The sequence below is a fragment of the Littorina saxatilis genome, linkage group LG8 (assembly GCF_037325665.1).
Source record: "Littorina saxatilis isolate snail1 linkage group LG8, US_GU_Lsax_2.0, whole genome shotgun sequence".
In the NCBI taxonomy this organism is placed as follows: Eukaryota; Metazoa; Mollusca; class Gastropoda; order Littorinimorpha; family Littorinidae; genus Littorina; species Littorina saxatilis.
In genome coordinates this window covers 31,580,935-31,598,434 of record NC_090252.1, presented here as the reverse complement: position 1 = coordinate 31,598,434, position 17,500 = coordinate 31,580,935, and the positions used below count along the sequence as shown (strand labels likewise).

General features: G+C 43.1%; 2 protein-coding genes across 2 annotated transcripts in view; both read left to right on the top strand.

Moving 5' to 3' along the window:
• Positions 1–17,500, top strand: part of LOC138973308 (arylsulfatase B-like) — a 443,818-nt gene that overhangs the window by 392,580 nt on the left and 33,738 nt on the right. The gene's annotated exons all lie outside the window — the stretch shown is intronic.
• Positions 6,560–17,500, top strand: part of LOC138973311 (arylsulfatase B-like) — a 22,080-nt gene continuing 11,139 nt past the window's right edge. The window contains exons 1-3 of the mRNA XM_070346029.1: positions 6,560–6,688; positions 8,229–8,498; positions 9,191–9,370. Of these exons, the coding sequence (XP_070202130.1) occupies positions 8,230–8,498; positions 9,191–9,370 (449 nt within the window). The 5' untranslated portion in view covers positions 6,560–6,688; position 8,229. The remainder of the gene's footprint in view (positions 6,689–8,228; positions 8,499–9,190; positions 9,371–17,500) is intronic.

Sequence of the window (17,500 nt, the reverse complement as noted above, 5' to 3'; positions counted from 1 at the left end):
AATTACGCTAAGTAAAATTGATAAAAAAAAAGACGATATAAAACATACCCAAAAGCTTTGAACTGTAATTTATTGCTATTTTCTAATAGGTATAACATTTACTTCCCCCCACAATTATCAAGTGGGTACTACATTCTTACTGTCGATATTAGCCGTTATCTTTATGTACCCATTTTCTCAAAATCACATGGTTATTTTTAAAAAAAATCACAAAAATATCAAAAGCCCAAGGGACTAGAACAGTTCGGGCGGGGATGTAGCTCAGTCGGTAGCGCGCTGGATTTGTATCTAGTTGGCCACTGTCAGCGTGAGTTCGTCCCCACGTTCGGCGAGAGATTTATTTCTCAGAGTCAACTTTGTGTGCAGACTCTCTTCGGTGTCCCCGTGTGTACACGCAAGCACAAGACCAAGTGCGCACGAAAAAGATCCTGTAATCCATGTCAGAGTTCGGTGGGTTATAGAAACACCAAAATACTCAGCATGCTTCCTCCGAAAACGGCGTATGGCTTCCTAAATGGCGGGGTAAAAAACGGTCATACACGTAAAATTCCACTCGTGCAAAAAACACGAGTGTACGTGGGAGTTTTAGCCCACGAACGCAGAAGAAGAAGAAGAAGAAGAAGAAGAAGAACAGTTCTCTGCAGCCGGGCCCTTAAGCCCTGAGTTTTCCATTATAAAAAAGCCTTCGTGAAGTCTTCACTAAGTCGACTTTCGTCTCAATCAAGGACCGCCTTTACGCATGCTGAAGAAAATACACTTCAAGAACTGTCCCTTCGTTAACAGCCGGAGTTTTCCCCATACCCCACCCCCTATCTCATGCCTCTTAAGGAGCTGGCATGGAGGACAACACGTCATTAAGTTGCTGTCAGGGCGCGGCGGAAACGCTGGGCATTTCCGCGATCTCGGACAATTCACTGTCATCCATGTCCGATACAGTCATGTCCTCCGTCGTCACTGGCGTGGCTTAGACCAGTCCTCCAAACAGAGCTGTGTACTCGGACTCGCTGAGTTTATCATCCATGTCCGATACAGTCAAGTCCTCCGTCGTCACTGGAGCGGTTTGGGCCGGTCCTCCAAACGGAACTGTGGACTCTTCCGCAGGATCGCTGAGTTGCTTCGACGTCCCCCAACTCCTCGCTGCTGTTCCATCTGTCTTGCCCTTGCTTCTCCTCCTCGACACAACGACGGCAACAAGTACGATGCAAATGGTTGCTATTGCCACGGGTAGACCGATAGCCAAATCGAGTTTTGGGGCGGAGGTACTGGAACTCGCCTTTGCTATCTTCAACGTTGGCGTTGACGTGTCAGTGGTCTGATTATATAGTTGCATTGACGCTTTTTGTGATGTTGGTGGTGGTGGTGGTGGTGGCGTTGGTCGGGGTGTTCGTGGTCGGAGTGGTCTTGATCGTAGTGGTCGTGGTCGTTGTGGTCGAGGTCGTTGTAGTCGTGGTCGTTGTGGTCGTGGGCTTAGTGATCGTGTTCGCACAGACAACTTCTTTGTCGCTGGCTGAAAGTAGAAATACAAAGAATCCGCTTGCTCCTTCACGCGGCAACGAAGTGCATCGACGCTCTCAAAATCAGTGCAGTTAACGCTTCGATTCAGCACGAGCGTTGTACCATTAACGTCTGTAGCAAGCCTGCACACGCTCTCACTGCCACTGGTGTCGGGTAACACCAGATTTCCGAGCTGTCCGTCCAATCCCACGTCCTCGTCATTGGGCTGATTGTTCGATGTTATGTCATACATGATGACAAAACCCGCGGCCATTTCAGACATCCCAAAGCTGACGTGGACAGAATTCTTTGGAAACTTTGGACTGAACTCGTTTTTCAGGTCAACATTCAGATAAACAGGGATAAGACGGAAATTGTAACAGCAGATCAGAGGGAGAACGTCATTGTGAAAAACCGCTAGCGCGGAGAGATGAATTTCGAAGGATTGTTACCCAAGCCGTAAAGGTCCGGATAGAGCAGTCGGTGTTCGTGTTACGGTTCGCAGCGCAAATAATACCAGAACTCACCCCGCTCGGAGATCGAAACTTCACCGAAGATTTCAATTCGTTCTGTATTCGTGAGTTGTCATGTTCATTGCTCTCTGCATAGTTTATGAGCCACGGTAGCACGGCTTGGGGCTGGACCTCGATCACAACTGTGCCGCTTGGGTCCGTTTCGTTGACGTTGATGTCAATTGGGCCGGGTCTCCCGTTTGGATTAAAGAATACATGCGGTACTGCTGTTGCGTAGCTGAACAGATGAGAAGTCATCAAGGAACGAAAAAGCAGAAGGAAACGTAAGCTCGAGTTCATACACCGATTAACAGTTCCGCGGCCATTTTAGATTCGCACATGCGCACATCTTTTTCTACGAGCACTTTTGCTTCTTCTTCCTCTTCCGGTTTCCTGTTTTTGAGAAAATGCGCATCCGCAGATCGTTTTTTCGAAAGTTTTTTCTTCTTTTTCCTGTTCCGGTTGATTTGAGAAAGCGTAGATTCAGTCGGCAGAAAGTGCAATGTTGTAGTCTTCCAGCCCTGAAGCTGCTTTTGAGTGTTCGAAGAAAGAGTGTAAAGGTTCTAAGGATTACATCGGGCACACAAACACGCGATTTTCCTTTTTCCCCCCCTTTGATTTGAACGCGTGCGCAGATCATTTTTTGCGAGTATGTTTGTACTTCTTCCTCTTCCGCTTTCCTTCTTCGTTCCATGTAAACGCCGAAACTGTTAACTGGTGTATATATCGATTCCCCCTCTATGTTAAAAAATGTACTCAAAACTTGTAAAAAGGAAATAAAACAGACAATACTGTGACTCAGACATATCCAGGGTACTACGACGTATGATTCAAACAACTAAATCAAATTTGATTTGAATAATAATGATGATAACTATGGTAACAACACATTAAATAGAAAATGTCACTGCAATTTAGCATAATTATGATTCTTTATGTGTGTGTGTGTGTGTGTGTGTGTGTGTGTGTGTGTGTGTGTATATAGATCAGTAATGCCAGAAAGAGTTCACACAAATAAAGGTGTGTCCTCTCGTAAAGAACGGAACATTTTTAAAATTAGCAGGAATTAGGAAAACAATTAAAGCTTCAAATTACTCTTTCTCATGCATACTACCTACGTAAAGAGGCCCTCAGATTGCTCCCCGAGTTATACAATATTATCTTGAGTTACAAATAATTCTACTGCGCAGGATGACTGCCTTCACTTTGCTAAAGCAGGTGTTCTAACAGCTTGATTTAATGTCGGGAGCACTCTTTGTGGGTTACTTTAACTGAATTACTTCCCTTGTTTTTGTGATGAGGCTGCTACGTCGATCGAGGTGTCATGGAGGGTGGTGCTCGTGATGCCACTAGACGGCGTTTCTGGACTATTTTCTGTTTCCAACACGGGGGAAGCAGCGCCCTGAGGCTCATTCACTCACTTTGACTATATTAATTACCAGCAACACAGCGGATTCCCCAGATTCTTCAAATATCTTGAATTTTTTCCACAAACTCCAAACACAAACGTTCAGCTCAATCGTCCCCATTTATTCAATACCAGCAGCTCATAGCGCGCGCACCGGTTTAAACGCAAACCGTAAATTCATGGAAACTTCTTATTTTTCAGAACCCATGCTCGGCCATGCCTGTCAGCAGTGGCTGACATTTCATCTGTACACCGTGAAAGAGTCCACGTGGTAAAGATTACTCTCGTGTAAAAATCCTAACAAGAACCATGCCTGATTAATTAAGGATGCTAATGGCATTTTAGTATAACGCCTAGCTATTATTGTTCTTTAAGAGTGCGATGTCCGTATGCACTTATCTCTGCCTACTTGCACTTGTTTGTGGTGGAGGGTGCTTTGACGTAACCCCCCTCCCCCAGCCACCAACCCCCACCCACCCGCTCCCGCACCGTAACTTGATGGCAATTGAGTGCAATTACGGATTTCCAAATACCTCGGTACATTTCTTTTAGAAGCTGTTATACGATGGGAGGATACGATATGATGAGTTTCGTGCGTGACTGCGCACAAAACAATTAACTTCTGATTGTGTGGATTTCCTAGCACCAAGTTCTTCACGTGATGCATGACTGGGTTTGACATTTATGGTTCGATGATCAGTTATTCACCTTTCCGGCAACGGGGGTTGTCCTTTTCACACTGACCGACACGGACTTTGTTGAGACGCTGCACTTGTTTCAAGGTTTTATTTTGGCTTTTGACCTAAACGATTGTGAAGGCTTTCTTACACGCACAAACACACACACACACACACACACACACACACACACACACACACACACACACACACACACACACATACACACACACAAATCCACACACGAAACTACTTTGGCTTACTTTACTTAATACTTATTATCAGTAATGATTCAATGCATTGCCCTTTAATTGTCAGCTACCATGCGCGTGTCAAGTGATTGGCAACCACCGTCTGAGCTCTGATTTATATTTAATCTATTGTATAGAATGAACCGATGTGTGTGGTACAGTGTGTGAGACATTGGTCATGCACAAAGCAGGATGTTATTGTAGATGAGAAGAGGGCGTTTGCAAATAACATTTCTGAACGAGTTTTGCTTGATAAAAGGCAGACGGATGCTGCGTGTGTGCGTAAGTGTGTGTGTGTGTGTGTGTGTGTGTGTGTCTGTGTATGCGCGTGCGTATGTGTGTGTGTGTGTGTGTGTGTGCGTGCGTGCGTGTGTGTGCGTGTGTGTGTGTGTGTCTGTGTCTGTTTGTGTGTGTCTGTGTCTGTGTGTGCGTGTGCGTGTATATATATATATATGTGTGTGTGTGTGTGTGTGTGTGTGTGTGTGTGTGTTAATGTGTGTGTGTGTTTTCAGAATGACATGTCAGAATAGCTATATAAACGCTATTGTGTTTTCAGCGTAGAAATAGGGTCAGGTACTTTGACTAGAACAGGTATTTAATGCGACTCGTTTTCGACTCGGCGGCATTATACTTGTCGCGTCCAATTATAAGACCCTATTGCCACGCTGAAAACACAAAAGCTGTTAATATTCGTGTTTAAAAAAAAAATCAAGGCGACAGCAATTGCACCTAATTATTAAGAATGGGTGTTCATGCACATACGTGTATGAATCGTCTCGCATTCAGCACAAACATTTGACACCATTTCTAGAACATAAAGTCGTACGTTTAAAGACATATTTAATCATCAAGAAACCATTAAGCGGCACGGTGGGTTTTAATTGCCCAGGAAGGCTTTTCAGAATGATGGAAGAGACAGCTGCAACTGTCTTTTTTTGTTTGTTCGTTCATGGGCTGAAACTCCCACGGCTTTTACGTGTATGACCGTTTTTACCCCGCCATTTAGGCAGCCATACGCCGCTTTCGGAGGAAGCATGCTGGGTATTTTCGAGTTTCTCTAACCCACCGAACTCTGACATGGATTACAGGATCTTTTTCGTGCGCACTTGGTCTTGTGCTTGCGTGTACACACGGGGGTGTTCGGACACCGAGGAGAGTCTGCACACAAAGTTGACTCTGAGAAATAAATCTCTCGCCGAACGTGGGGACGAACTCACGCTGACAGCGGCCAACTGGATACAAATCCAGCGCGCTACCGACTGAGCTACATCCCCGCCCGCTGCTACTGTAAATTTCTCTTAATGAATTCGCCAACACGAAATCACGTGTAGACATTTCCTTGAACAATCCTAATAATGTTCATAAAAAGGAATGAATAGATAGATAAGGCACACACAAACAAAAAAAATGATGTTTACGGTAACATAGGCAAAACAAATAGGGTCGGTAGGTCGGGATTTTATTTTTCCTCCAAAAAAACATTTTTATTTTGCCAAAAAACAAAGACTTTTTTTTTCCCAAATGCCAAACAAAAGTCTAGGGTCGCGCGAAAAAATGGGGTCGGTCGGGATACCATAAACAGACTATTATTTTTTTTTGGCCTAAGAAAAGATTCCGACCGCTAATAGTATGAAATTCTGCCTTCCAGCCACCTGCTCAGTCGAAACAATCAGGTTCTTTATAGTATCCTACTGCGCATGATATGGAAGATCATTAGGCCAAAAAAAAAGAGTTTGCTGTTAGGCAGGTCCATCGTCAGTGTGTGTGTGTGTGTGTGTGTGTGTGTGTGTGTGTGTGTGTGCGTTCGTGCGTGCGTGCGTGTGTGTGTGTGTGTGCGTTTGTGCGTGAGTGCGTGTGCATGTGTGTGCGTGCGTGTTTGTGTGTGTGTGTTTGCGTGTGTTTGTGTGTGTATGTGTGTGTGTGTGTGTGTGTGTGTGTGTGTATGTGTGTGTGTGTGCGTGTGTGTGTGTGTGGTGGCCGGGTGTGTGTGAATGAGAGTAAATTTGTTTTTAGTCAATGTCTAAAATACGCGGACATTGGGTTTGCATAACTCTGCTTATACATTATTTTGGGTTCTGAGCTTCCTGCTATTAGCGTTCCTTCTTTCAGTGTGTATTAATAATAGTAAGCGTACATTTATGTTCTGTTGTAATTATTTCAACCCAAGGCATAAGAAAGAGTTTCGGACTGGCTGCAAAACCCAAGTCGGTCGTACTGCAGTAAACAGACATTTTTGCTCTGTTTGCCTTACACGCTTTTAAACATCGTTCTCAATAAAAGGGATCGCAATCGGCTTGTAAACTGCTGTACTTTGTCCAGGCTCCTTATTTCTTCTGCTTCCGTCAGGTGAGTATTTCTTCAAATCAGTCTGTTTAAAAAAAGATTCAAAACTCGTATTTGTATATTTGTAAATTATGTTTATTTAATTTTATTTGGTTATATAGTGATACAATAACACTGTCATTGATGTAATAACCAAAGGGAAGTAAGCGCTCTAAATGAATACGACATAATTATGTAATAGAAAAAGTTTAGAGTTATTCGAAAACCAGTCTCTTGGCACCTGAGAGAATAATTAACAAGCATTGAATTGAACACGCGACTTTCATCCTTGATTGCTTAGTTAAGTTTTTACTGGTGTTATCATGTATTGATCATGTATTGATCATATATTGATCATGTATTGATCATGTATTGATCATGTATTGATCATGTATTGATTGCTTTGTTTGCTCACTGATTTATTGATTATATTATTTACTTTAGTTTTGTTACATAGATGTTTCAGATTGTTATCGTCTATCTGCTGTTACATGCTGAACAGACCAAGAAGAAATCACGTATCTCTGGCTTGAATATCATGATTTCTTCAGAGAATTCAGAACCAGAATGTTTATTTGCGTAAACACAACGTTCATAGCAAACGAGGGGTGTGGGATTGGGATGTCGACGTACAAAGCTTTCTGAAAACCAAAGGATTTACAATTGCGAAACGTTTTCGCTACTGAACTGAACTAAACTGAACTTTGTTTCACAAGGATTAAGCTCACAGCCTTCGTTTTGCGTTTGTGTTGCAGCTGAGTGCATTTACAGTTCAAAAATCCTCCTATGGTAGTAAAACAAACCCAAAACTACCCAACGACGGCATCTGTGAAGCTCGACAGTTTCTTGTTCACGCGAGTGCATAAATTAACCTAGTTATTACGTGGTGTTTGGTCGGAGTTCGATTCAACCGAGTGATTCCGGCCTCCATTTTGTTTTACACAAACTCATGATGACATCTGACATAGTTTGCTAGTGACTGTCTTTTTGTGCATGATGTGGTGATCTACCTGACCTAAATTTAGATCCAAAAATAGGTCAAGACCAGCCGGGTCCGAGTACGAAATTAATTCGTAAAAAAATCGCAGTTCTTGACTCTTTGGGTTGCAAGTCAATGAAACTTGGTAGTTCTTCTAACGGATAGCTGCCTGAGGTATGACTAAAAGCTCCAGGGGCTCCGTGCACCTGGATTTGACAAGTTCAGTACCTTTAAGCACGGCCTTTTCTTACAACCTGTCCTTGAGACGCCTTCGTGTGTAAACGCAAGCACAACACCAAGTGCGCACGGACAAGATCCTGCACTCCATGTCAGAGTTCGGTGGGTTATAGACACACGAACATACCATGCCAAGCATGCATCCTCCGAAAGCGGTGTATGGCTGCCTAAATGGCGAGGTTAAAAACGGTTATGCACGTAAAAGCTGTTTCAGATGTGTATCGCATCTGAAATTGGGGTAAAACCCAGGAACATACCCCAAATGGCTTTGCCGTGAGGGCGTACAACTTGAATTTCTTGCTCAGCCCGTGAACGAAAAAGAAGAATGATAGTAGTTTCTCTTCACAGGATGATGAGGGTCGCCATGCTACTCCCCTGCATATCCATGCTTCTGCTGCTGCTGACGCCTCTGGGCGAATCGGCGAAAAAAAGAAAAAAGCAGCCCAACATTATCTACGTCTTGGCTGATGACATGGGATGGGGTGACGTCAGCTGGGCTGACCTGCCGGAAATCCCTACCCCGAATCTGCTGAAGCTGAAGCAAGAAGGAACTGAGATGATGCAGTTCTATGCTCAGAGCAAGTGTACGCCCTCCCGAGCTGCCTTGATGACTGGCAGGTAGAGAGTGTGTGTGTGTGTGTGTGTGTGGGGTGGGGGGTGGGGGTGGGTGGGGGTGGGGGGTGGGGGAGAGGGGTACGTGTGTGTGTGTGTGTGTTGTGTGTGTGTGTGTGTGTGTGTGTGTGTGTGTGTGTGTGTGTGTGTGTGTGTGTGTGTGTGTGTGTTTGTGTGTGTATGTCTTCCGTGACATCGTATCCGGCTTTTTAAAAGTTGATCTAATTTTTCAATAAAATTGATTGAAATATTGGTCAAACATTCTTTGACTCAGTCCGGACTATGGGAGTGCAGTTTTGCTTACAAAATTGCTATTACAATTACAAATAAGTGGGTTTGTTTTTTTTATAAATGATTGCATCGTATTTGTTACCATCTCCTAAATCCAAAAAGTAATGCATACGTTGTGTTTCAATTGAAAACAAGAATCCAGAAAAACAGTGTTATGCAAATCAGGTTTATTTGGCTTGTGAAACCAAGGCGATGTGCTGTCTTGGTCGTAGGATTTTGGCCGACCTATGGTTAATTAGTCTTAGTAACAAAAAAATACTATGGGTTCATTTTCGTTTTGCAAGTCACACATCTTGACTAAATGTATTGGTTTTGCTGTACACGACATATTTTTTCTTTCTTCTTTTTTGAGTTTTGTCTGCGACGTCTATGGCCAACATTTGCTCGTGCAATGCATCTGTCTTCAGATACCCTTACACGATCGGAGCGGGATCTAAAGAAGTGTACACGAGAAACAGGAATAACTCTCTGGATCAAAGCTTGAAGCTGCTGCCGGAGTACCTCAAGGACCTGGGCTATGCCACTCACATGGCCGGAAAATGGCATCTGGGATTCTGCTCCAAGAAAGATATCCCTACTGAAAGAGGGTAAGAGAGAGAGAGAGAGAGAGAGAGAGAGAGAGAGAGAGAGAGAGAGAGAGAGAGAGAGAGAGAGAGAGAGAGAGAGAGAGAGAGAGAGAGAGAGAGAGAGAGAGAGAGAGAGAGAGAGAGAGAGACAGAGAGAGACAGAGACAGAGAGAGAGAGAGAGAGAAGCAGCGTAAAACTTACAAAAGTAAAAAGGAGAAATTGACAGATGTTTTGCTCAGTTTTGACACTGCTGTATGTTTCTCAATCGTGGACGTGTTGCAGTAGGCCTATAATAGATTTCCCGCTCAGAGTTGACACAGTTGTATGTTTCTTTGACGTTTTTCAGTAAATTCCATATTCCCCCTTCCTGACTCAGTGTCGACATTATTGTATGCTTCTCAATCAGCTTCTCAATCAGCTTCTCAATCAGCTTCTCAATCAGCTTCTCAATCAGCTTCTCAATCAGCTTCTCAATCAGCTTCTCAATCAGCTTCTCAATCAGCTTTGTTCTAGACGTTTTTCAGTATAACAGATTGCCCCTTTCGATGTTAGACGTTTTGCAGTATAACAGATTGCCCCTTTCGATGTTAGACGTTTTGCAGTATAACAGATTGCCCCTTTCGATGTTTGTCACGAAGTGGTTTGCATGTGAATTTATTATGCGTGTTCTGCCCTTTTGCACTGTCTCTACCCTTTCACACCAAACACTTCAAAAACAGAACTTGGGAGGATGCAGGCTCATTATTTCCTCAACCAAAACAACATACTTCTTCACTTTAAATACATCAATACGAACAACTTTTCAACACACAGTTCGCACAATCTTCCAGCTTTCACTCAAGGCATGTAAATACATATTATAACACTACTCTCTCAAATATAGATTAACGCACACAAGAAGGTACCAACAGACACTCACGAGTTCGTATCACGGCTCACTGCATGTCGCCAGTTCACTTACTTGTCCCGCTGAATCGTCGTAGACTAATGAAATCGGATGCCAACACACAGAGATGCTAACACACACCTTTCGCTGAAGATGCCAACACACACCTTCCACTGAAGATGCCAACACGCACCTTTCACTGAAGACACCAACACACATCTCACGGACGATGCCCGCACACACCTTCCAGGTTTCTCCCCGAGAAACCCTTCCGCCCGTAGCGGAAACAACCGTCGTCAGCTACGACCGGTCTCGATGAAGACTCCACTCGTCTAGTCATCTGCGCAGAGGTGGTCCCTTGCTTCCACCGTCGTCTAGCGCTTCTCTCGTGTAAGGTCCCTCCCTTATACGCCATGGAAAACCCTCATGGAAACTCCTAAAGAATTTAACCAAGTCTTAATACAACATTCTCTAAAACCATCTCTTCTTCCAAACGTTCATGTACCACTCATACATTCTCGTTCATTCCACGTTCACATTCCGTACAGATTCAATATCCAAACTAACACTTACTCAATGAATAACACTCCCCATACAAAGCATGACCGTCTTAAACCTAACATAAATGCGTAGCAATTATGTTCAAGAAATTCCCCATGAAAAACCGTGAAACAATTACCTCAAGAATTCTCTCAACGCTTCACACTAAGATTGGGTGCACTTTATACACACTAACCTTTACGCTCCAGCTATGTATTCCAACGTCAATAATATACAACATAGTAAATCATTTACCTTAAGAGACCCGTCTCTTGAAAGAGTACTTGTTCCCAGAACAAGTCTGACACACGCTGAACAACCTTCCCGGTTGGAAATCTCACACGCTGTGACGTTATTTACCCCAGACCAGCTACATGTCTCAAACACAACTCACATCAAGCTAAGCCAGTTTTACGTGCAACACCCGAAACACGTGAATAACGCCAGTCCGGTCAGCTACCCTCGCCTGTACAACATTTAGGGAGGTTAAAAACACGACGTGGTTTCACCTCACAAATATGCTACTCACATCTTTGTGACATCCCCCTTCCCGGGGAAAAAAGAAAATTCTTGAGTTTTCTTTTGATCAAAACAAACAGCCTTTTTCCAGCATCACTGCTACTATGGTATGCTCTGATCTGCGAATGATCTGGACAACATGTCTGCCAGAGTGTTCATGTCTCCTGCTATTGGATGAACCTCGTATGCGAACTCCTGCAGTGAAAGACACCACCGCATCACTCGGCTGTTTTTGTACGCTCCTGATGCCAAATATGTCAGTGGCTTTTGGTCTGTTTGCAAAATAAATTTGCGACCCCACAGGTACCGTGACAATTTTGACAATGTCCACACAATGGCCAAACACTCTCGCTCAATAGTGCTGTACCGAGTCTCTCTGTCCAACAGTTTTCTACTGACATATGCAACGGGCCTACACTCCCCCTCATGCACTTGCATCAAGACACCGCCTATAACAACATTGCTGGCATCTGTGCAAACAACAAACTGACGAGTCAAGTCCGGCAACACTAGCACTGGCGACGAAGAAATGCTCTTCTGTAACTCGCACAAAGCCGTAGCGCACTCAGCTGTCCAGTTCAACCGTCTACCAGACTTTTTCTTGAGCAAGTCAGAGATCGGCGCTGTCAGTTGACCAAAGTTCGGTACATACCTCCGGTAGTACCCAACCAGACCCAACAGGGAACGAACTTGTTTCTGGGTAGTAGGTGTCGATACTTCCAAAATCTTTTGAACCTTGGATTTCTCTGGTCTCAACCGACCTTTCCCCACCACATGACCTAAAAACTCCAGTTCTTGAAACCCAGCTTCCACTTTTGACGGTCGTACCGTCAGACCCTGCTCATGCAATGTCCGTAGGACCCCTTCAACGTGCACCAAATGTTCCTTCCACGCTTTGCTAGACACCAGTACATCATCAAAAAAATTTAGACCACTGAATCTGTCTAACGCAAGCATTCTCATCATCCTGGCAAACGTTGCCGGTGCAGTCAACAACCCAAATGGCATTCGCTTCCACTGGAAAAGTCCCAGTGGGGTTTGAAACGCTGTCTTCTCTTTGTCATGAGGATTAACCGGAATTTGCCAATACCCTTTCGCAAGGTCTATCTTTGTAAAATAGACCCCCCCTGCCAAACTTGCAAACAGCTCTTCCACATCAGGAATCGGTTCCGCATCAAACACTGTAATGCTGTTCAAACCTCTAAAGTCTAAACACACTCTGGTTGATCCATCCTTCTTTTTCACTAACACGACAGGTGCGCAATATGGCGAACTAGAAGGCTCTATGACGTCTAACTCTAGCATCATTCTCACCTCCTGCTCTAGGGTCTGTTTAGATGCAAATGGTAGAGGATATTGCTTCTTCCGTACTGGTTCTTTATCTGTCAGTCTGATGTCATGAACTAAGTTCCCTCTGAAGCATCCTGGGTCTGTTTTGAAAATCTCACCCACCTTTTCAAATACCTGTTCTATCTCACCCTTTTGACTCTCTGTCAACCCAGGATCAAAAACAATGTCCTTGATTGTCTCTTCTTTCCCCCTGGGCAATGTAGGCAACGGCAACGGTTCCTTCTCCTCAGTAGGAGGTAACACCGCAACATTTGCCTCTCCCCACCATTTATTTGGGACAACATCCTGACTGCCCCAGTCAGATCTCAGAGGAACGCTTTCGCGATATCCACTACCTGTCTCTGTATCAACAACTTCCGCTGCGCAAGCTGCATACTTGTCAGCGCGTCTTACATACCTTTTCAACATGTTGGCATGGAAAACCTTTACTTTGCCATTCACGTTGATCTTGTAGTCTGTTCGGAAAACTCCCACAACAGAAAAAGGACCTTTCCACAACATCAGCAACTTGTTTGAGCTTGAGGGCAACAACAACAGCACCTCATCACCCACTTGAAACTTGCGATCTTTCGCGTTTCTGTCATGATATGCTTTGTTTTTAACCGCCGTCTTCACACAGTTTTTGTCCACGACCTCACACACCTCTGACAAGTAGTTTTTCAGATCATACACATATTGGTATAGAGGCTTCTCTTCATCTTTCTCTGTCTGTCCTAACCAAGAACTTGCCAACAAATCCATTGGCCCTCTGGCCCTCCTGCCGAAAAGTAACTCGAATGGAGAAAACCCCGTACTTGCATTAGGCATCTCGCGGCACGCGAACAACAACGCTGGTAAGTACCGATGCCACAATCTTGGCTGGTTACCGATGACTTTCTTAATCATAGGCTTAATAGTACCATGGAATCTCTCCACGACACCATTTGATTGGGCATGATAAGGGGATGTGTGCACTGCTTTGATGGCTAACAACCTCAAGATTTCCTTCATCATGTCTGACGTGAACTGACTGCCTCTGTCCGACAAAATCTCACTAGGAAATCCCATCCTTGCAAACACTCCTATCAACGCCTCAGCAACTGACACTGTGTCTATGTTCTTCAAGGGAATTGCCTCGGGATATCTAGTGGCAATGTCGATAACCGACAGGATGTATCTGTGTCCTTCCTCTGACGGCGGACTAAGAGGTCCCACCAGATCAATAGCCACCCTTTTGAAAGGTTCTGTAATTCTGGGCATAAAGTCCAGTGGTACGTTCGGAACTCTTACCTTCGCAACAGAACGTTGGCAAATATCGCAAGAGTGACAATAATCACGCACATCCTTGTACAACCCTTTCCAGAAAAAGTTAGAATGTATCCTGTCTATTGTCGTCTGGATGCCCCCATGACCTGCCAACAATCCGTCGTGTGCAATACCTAGAACTTCTTTCCTCAAAGGTACCGGGACCACAATCTGATCAACGATATTTCCATCTTTCCTTGTCATTCGTCGATATAACACCCTTTCTTTTTCAATGAATATCGACCCCGGCTGACCCGGAACTGTATGCTCATCCTCTCGTGCCAACCTCCACATCTCTTTCAATGTTTCATCTTTCTTCTGCAACCTTATCAGATCCTCTACATCAACTGACAAATCAGGAGTAATGACATTCTTCAAAGGTACTGGATCTTCCAGTTTCTTCTTGGCTTGTGCCCTTGTCGTAGCACACGCGACCTTCTCAAGTACTAACTCTTCAGTCTCTTCCTTGTGACTTACATCAGCAGACAATCCAACACCCTGCATATTCCCAAGGAATAAATCTACTCTGGGAACCACACCCTGAAGATTACCTATCACTAGGTCAGCGACTGGGTCTGTGAGCACACAACATTTCAACTTTCCCTGAAAATATGGGGTATCGACAACCACTTCCGCCAATGGGTACTCATCAATCTGTCCACCAAAACCCTTCACTTTTTGGACCTCTCCCTTTATGTACTGGCTTGGTAAGACCAACGACTTCCTTACCCCAGCTACATTAGCTCCTGTGTCTCTCAGTACTGACACCTTCTTTCCATTTACCCGACCTTCTGCTAATGGCAACGACCCGACAGCTGCCGAGCTTATCAACACCCCAGCGTCCTGACAATCTGCTACCAATTTTGCGGAATTCGCAACCTTTGTCAAACAGCTTCTAGCGTAATGGCCCAACCGACCACACTTGTAACATATGACCTGATTCTGCTGTTCAGTACTTGTACCTCTAGTACTTCCCTGCTGCCATCCTCTGCCCTGAAATCTGGTATTTCTGCCCATACCACCTTGTCTTCTGCCACTATCACCTTGACCTCGATTGTAAGACTGTCCTGCTCCACGATTCTGATTGAACGCTACATTTCCAGTCCCCAAAGGATTTACTTGCCCCTTTCTGGCCAAACATTTATTCGGATGGGCTGATTTGTAAGTTTCTGCGCTAGCAATCATGTCTTCTGAACTTTTACAATTCCGTTCTCTCAAAAAGACTGCCAAATCAGTGCATACACTGTTAAGAATCTGCTCACACAACACAAAATCAAACAATGCTTCATATGATGTTTCAATATCAGACAAACTCAACCAACGGTTGAACAAATGCTTCATCTTTGTTACGTATGTGCCAAAACTTTCATCAGCCTCTGGCTTCGTACTGCGAAATTTCTCCCGAAATCCCTCTCGAGTGCACTGAAACTTCTTCAATAACTCTTTCTTCAAGTCTTCATACGACAAAGTACCCGTTGAAAACAATGAATGAAACAATGACAAAGCTCCACCCTCCAGATAAGCTGATAAATAAGTGGCCCACTCTGAATCATTCCATTTGTTCGCCTTTGCATGCGTTTCAAATCTGAACAAGAAACTGTCAATGTCATCTTTATCTTCCTTGAACATGGGGAGTTTTGGGTACTGGGGCCTAATGCTGGGACCTGATCTTCCACCTGCATTTCCACCTGTACTTTGCTGCGCTTCTGCTTTCTTAAACTCCAAATCCATTTTCCTCGCTTCAGTATCTGCTTCTAGCCTCTTTGCATCCCTGTTTGCCTCAATTTCTAACCTTTTTGTCTCAGCCTCAGCTTCTATCTTCTTTACTTCTGTTTCCTGTTTCTTTGCTTCATTCTGCCTCAGCTTCTATCTTCTTTGCCTCAACCTCAGCTTCAGCTGCTACTTTCTTTGCTTCAGCCTCAGCTGCTACTTTCTTTGCTTCCCTTTCCTGACTTCTCTCTTCTCTATCCACCTGATCCTGGGCAAACTTAAACAAAGCCCCTTCCTTTAACCCATGCTTCTCTCCCAATGCCAAATAATCAGCATATGTGTTACCACCAGTATCACTAGTCTCAGCCATCTTTACAATGTCAAAATATCAAAGTAATCTCAAAGTAATACAATGGATCAAGTAACACAAGTTCACAAAATTGTTTTAAGTATCAAAAAGTTGTATCATACACCAGTTTCTCGCAATACTAAACACACACGAAAGAGTATCATAAAATACTAAACTAACAGAAATCTTGTGCCTTTTTAAAAACAATCCTCAAATTGTTTACTACTTAACTATTTACACCACCAGTCTCAAAAATAAACAATCAACTTAATAGAGTTCAACAAAAAAAATTATAATTTAGAAAATATCAGATTAAACAATTAATAACAGCTTCAAACCTTGTCAATCAATGTCAAACTTAAACTAACAACTTTAGAACATCAACAACAACACAAAATAACAATTAATTAACTAGAAATGTCAAAGTTTCTCAAACCCAAATAACACACTTTAAATGAAAAATTCAATTCCACACACCACTAACCAGCGTCAGATCCTTTAAGGAAAATCAATCGCCAGAGCAAAACCAAAACAAAATTTAAATCTTCACAACAACAACAAAAAATTTACCCAAAAATATGTCCAAGTACAAATGTTTACAAATTACTACTAACCAAAAAAAAAAAAAATTTACAAAAAAAAATAAACAAAAACTTTCCCGAAACCAACAACTAAATATCCAACAGTAGTATAGGGGAGATAATCACCCTATTACTAATCCAACTACAAATAGGAACAACAACAACAATAATAAACAAAAAACAAGCCAGAGTACACAACTGGAAAAAAAATATCAGAGTCCAACCAAAAAAAATACAAAATTTCAGAATTTATACACACAAAAAAAATGGCACACCCTATACTATTTTATTTAAAATAAGCCTGCACCTCAACGACAACAATCATACACAACAATCAATCCAAGATAGAATCTAAGAAAAATAGTTTTAAAAAAACTTATAGGACAGGGAGCTAGAATTTAGATAGAAAGATAGTTAATAATTACACAGAAAAGGAAGCAAACAGAAACTAAGGCCCTCTCTACGTACGAACTATACAACTACGTAGACCCCTAGAGCTGGAGAGGGGGTGTCCAATAACATACACATACACAAACACTACAATACGCAAAATATCAAAGTATGTATAATTAGCTACACTAAGGCACTTCTTTCTCAATTTCTCAATTTCTCCAATGAAAGGGAAGCAACTGCTTTTTAACTACAACAAAAATCTACCCTTAGAAACAAAAACCTATTTAGGGCTAAGTCGGGGTCACCACTGTCACGAAGTGGTTTGCATGTGAATTTATTATGCGTGTTCTGCCCTTTTGCACTGTCTCTACCCTTTCACACCAAACACTTCAAAAACAGAATTTGGGAGGATGCAGGCTCATTATTTCCTCAACCAAAAACAACATACTTCTTCACTTTAAATACATCAATACGAACAACTTTTCAACACACAGTTCGCACAATCTTCCAGCTTTCACTCAAGGCATGTAAATACATA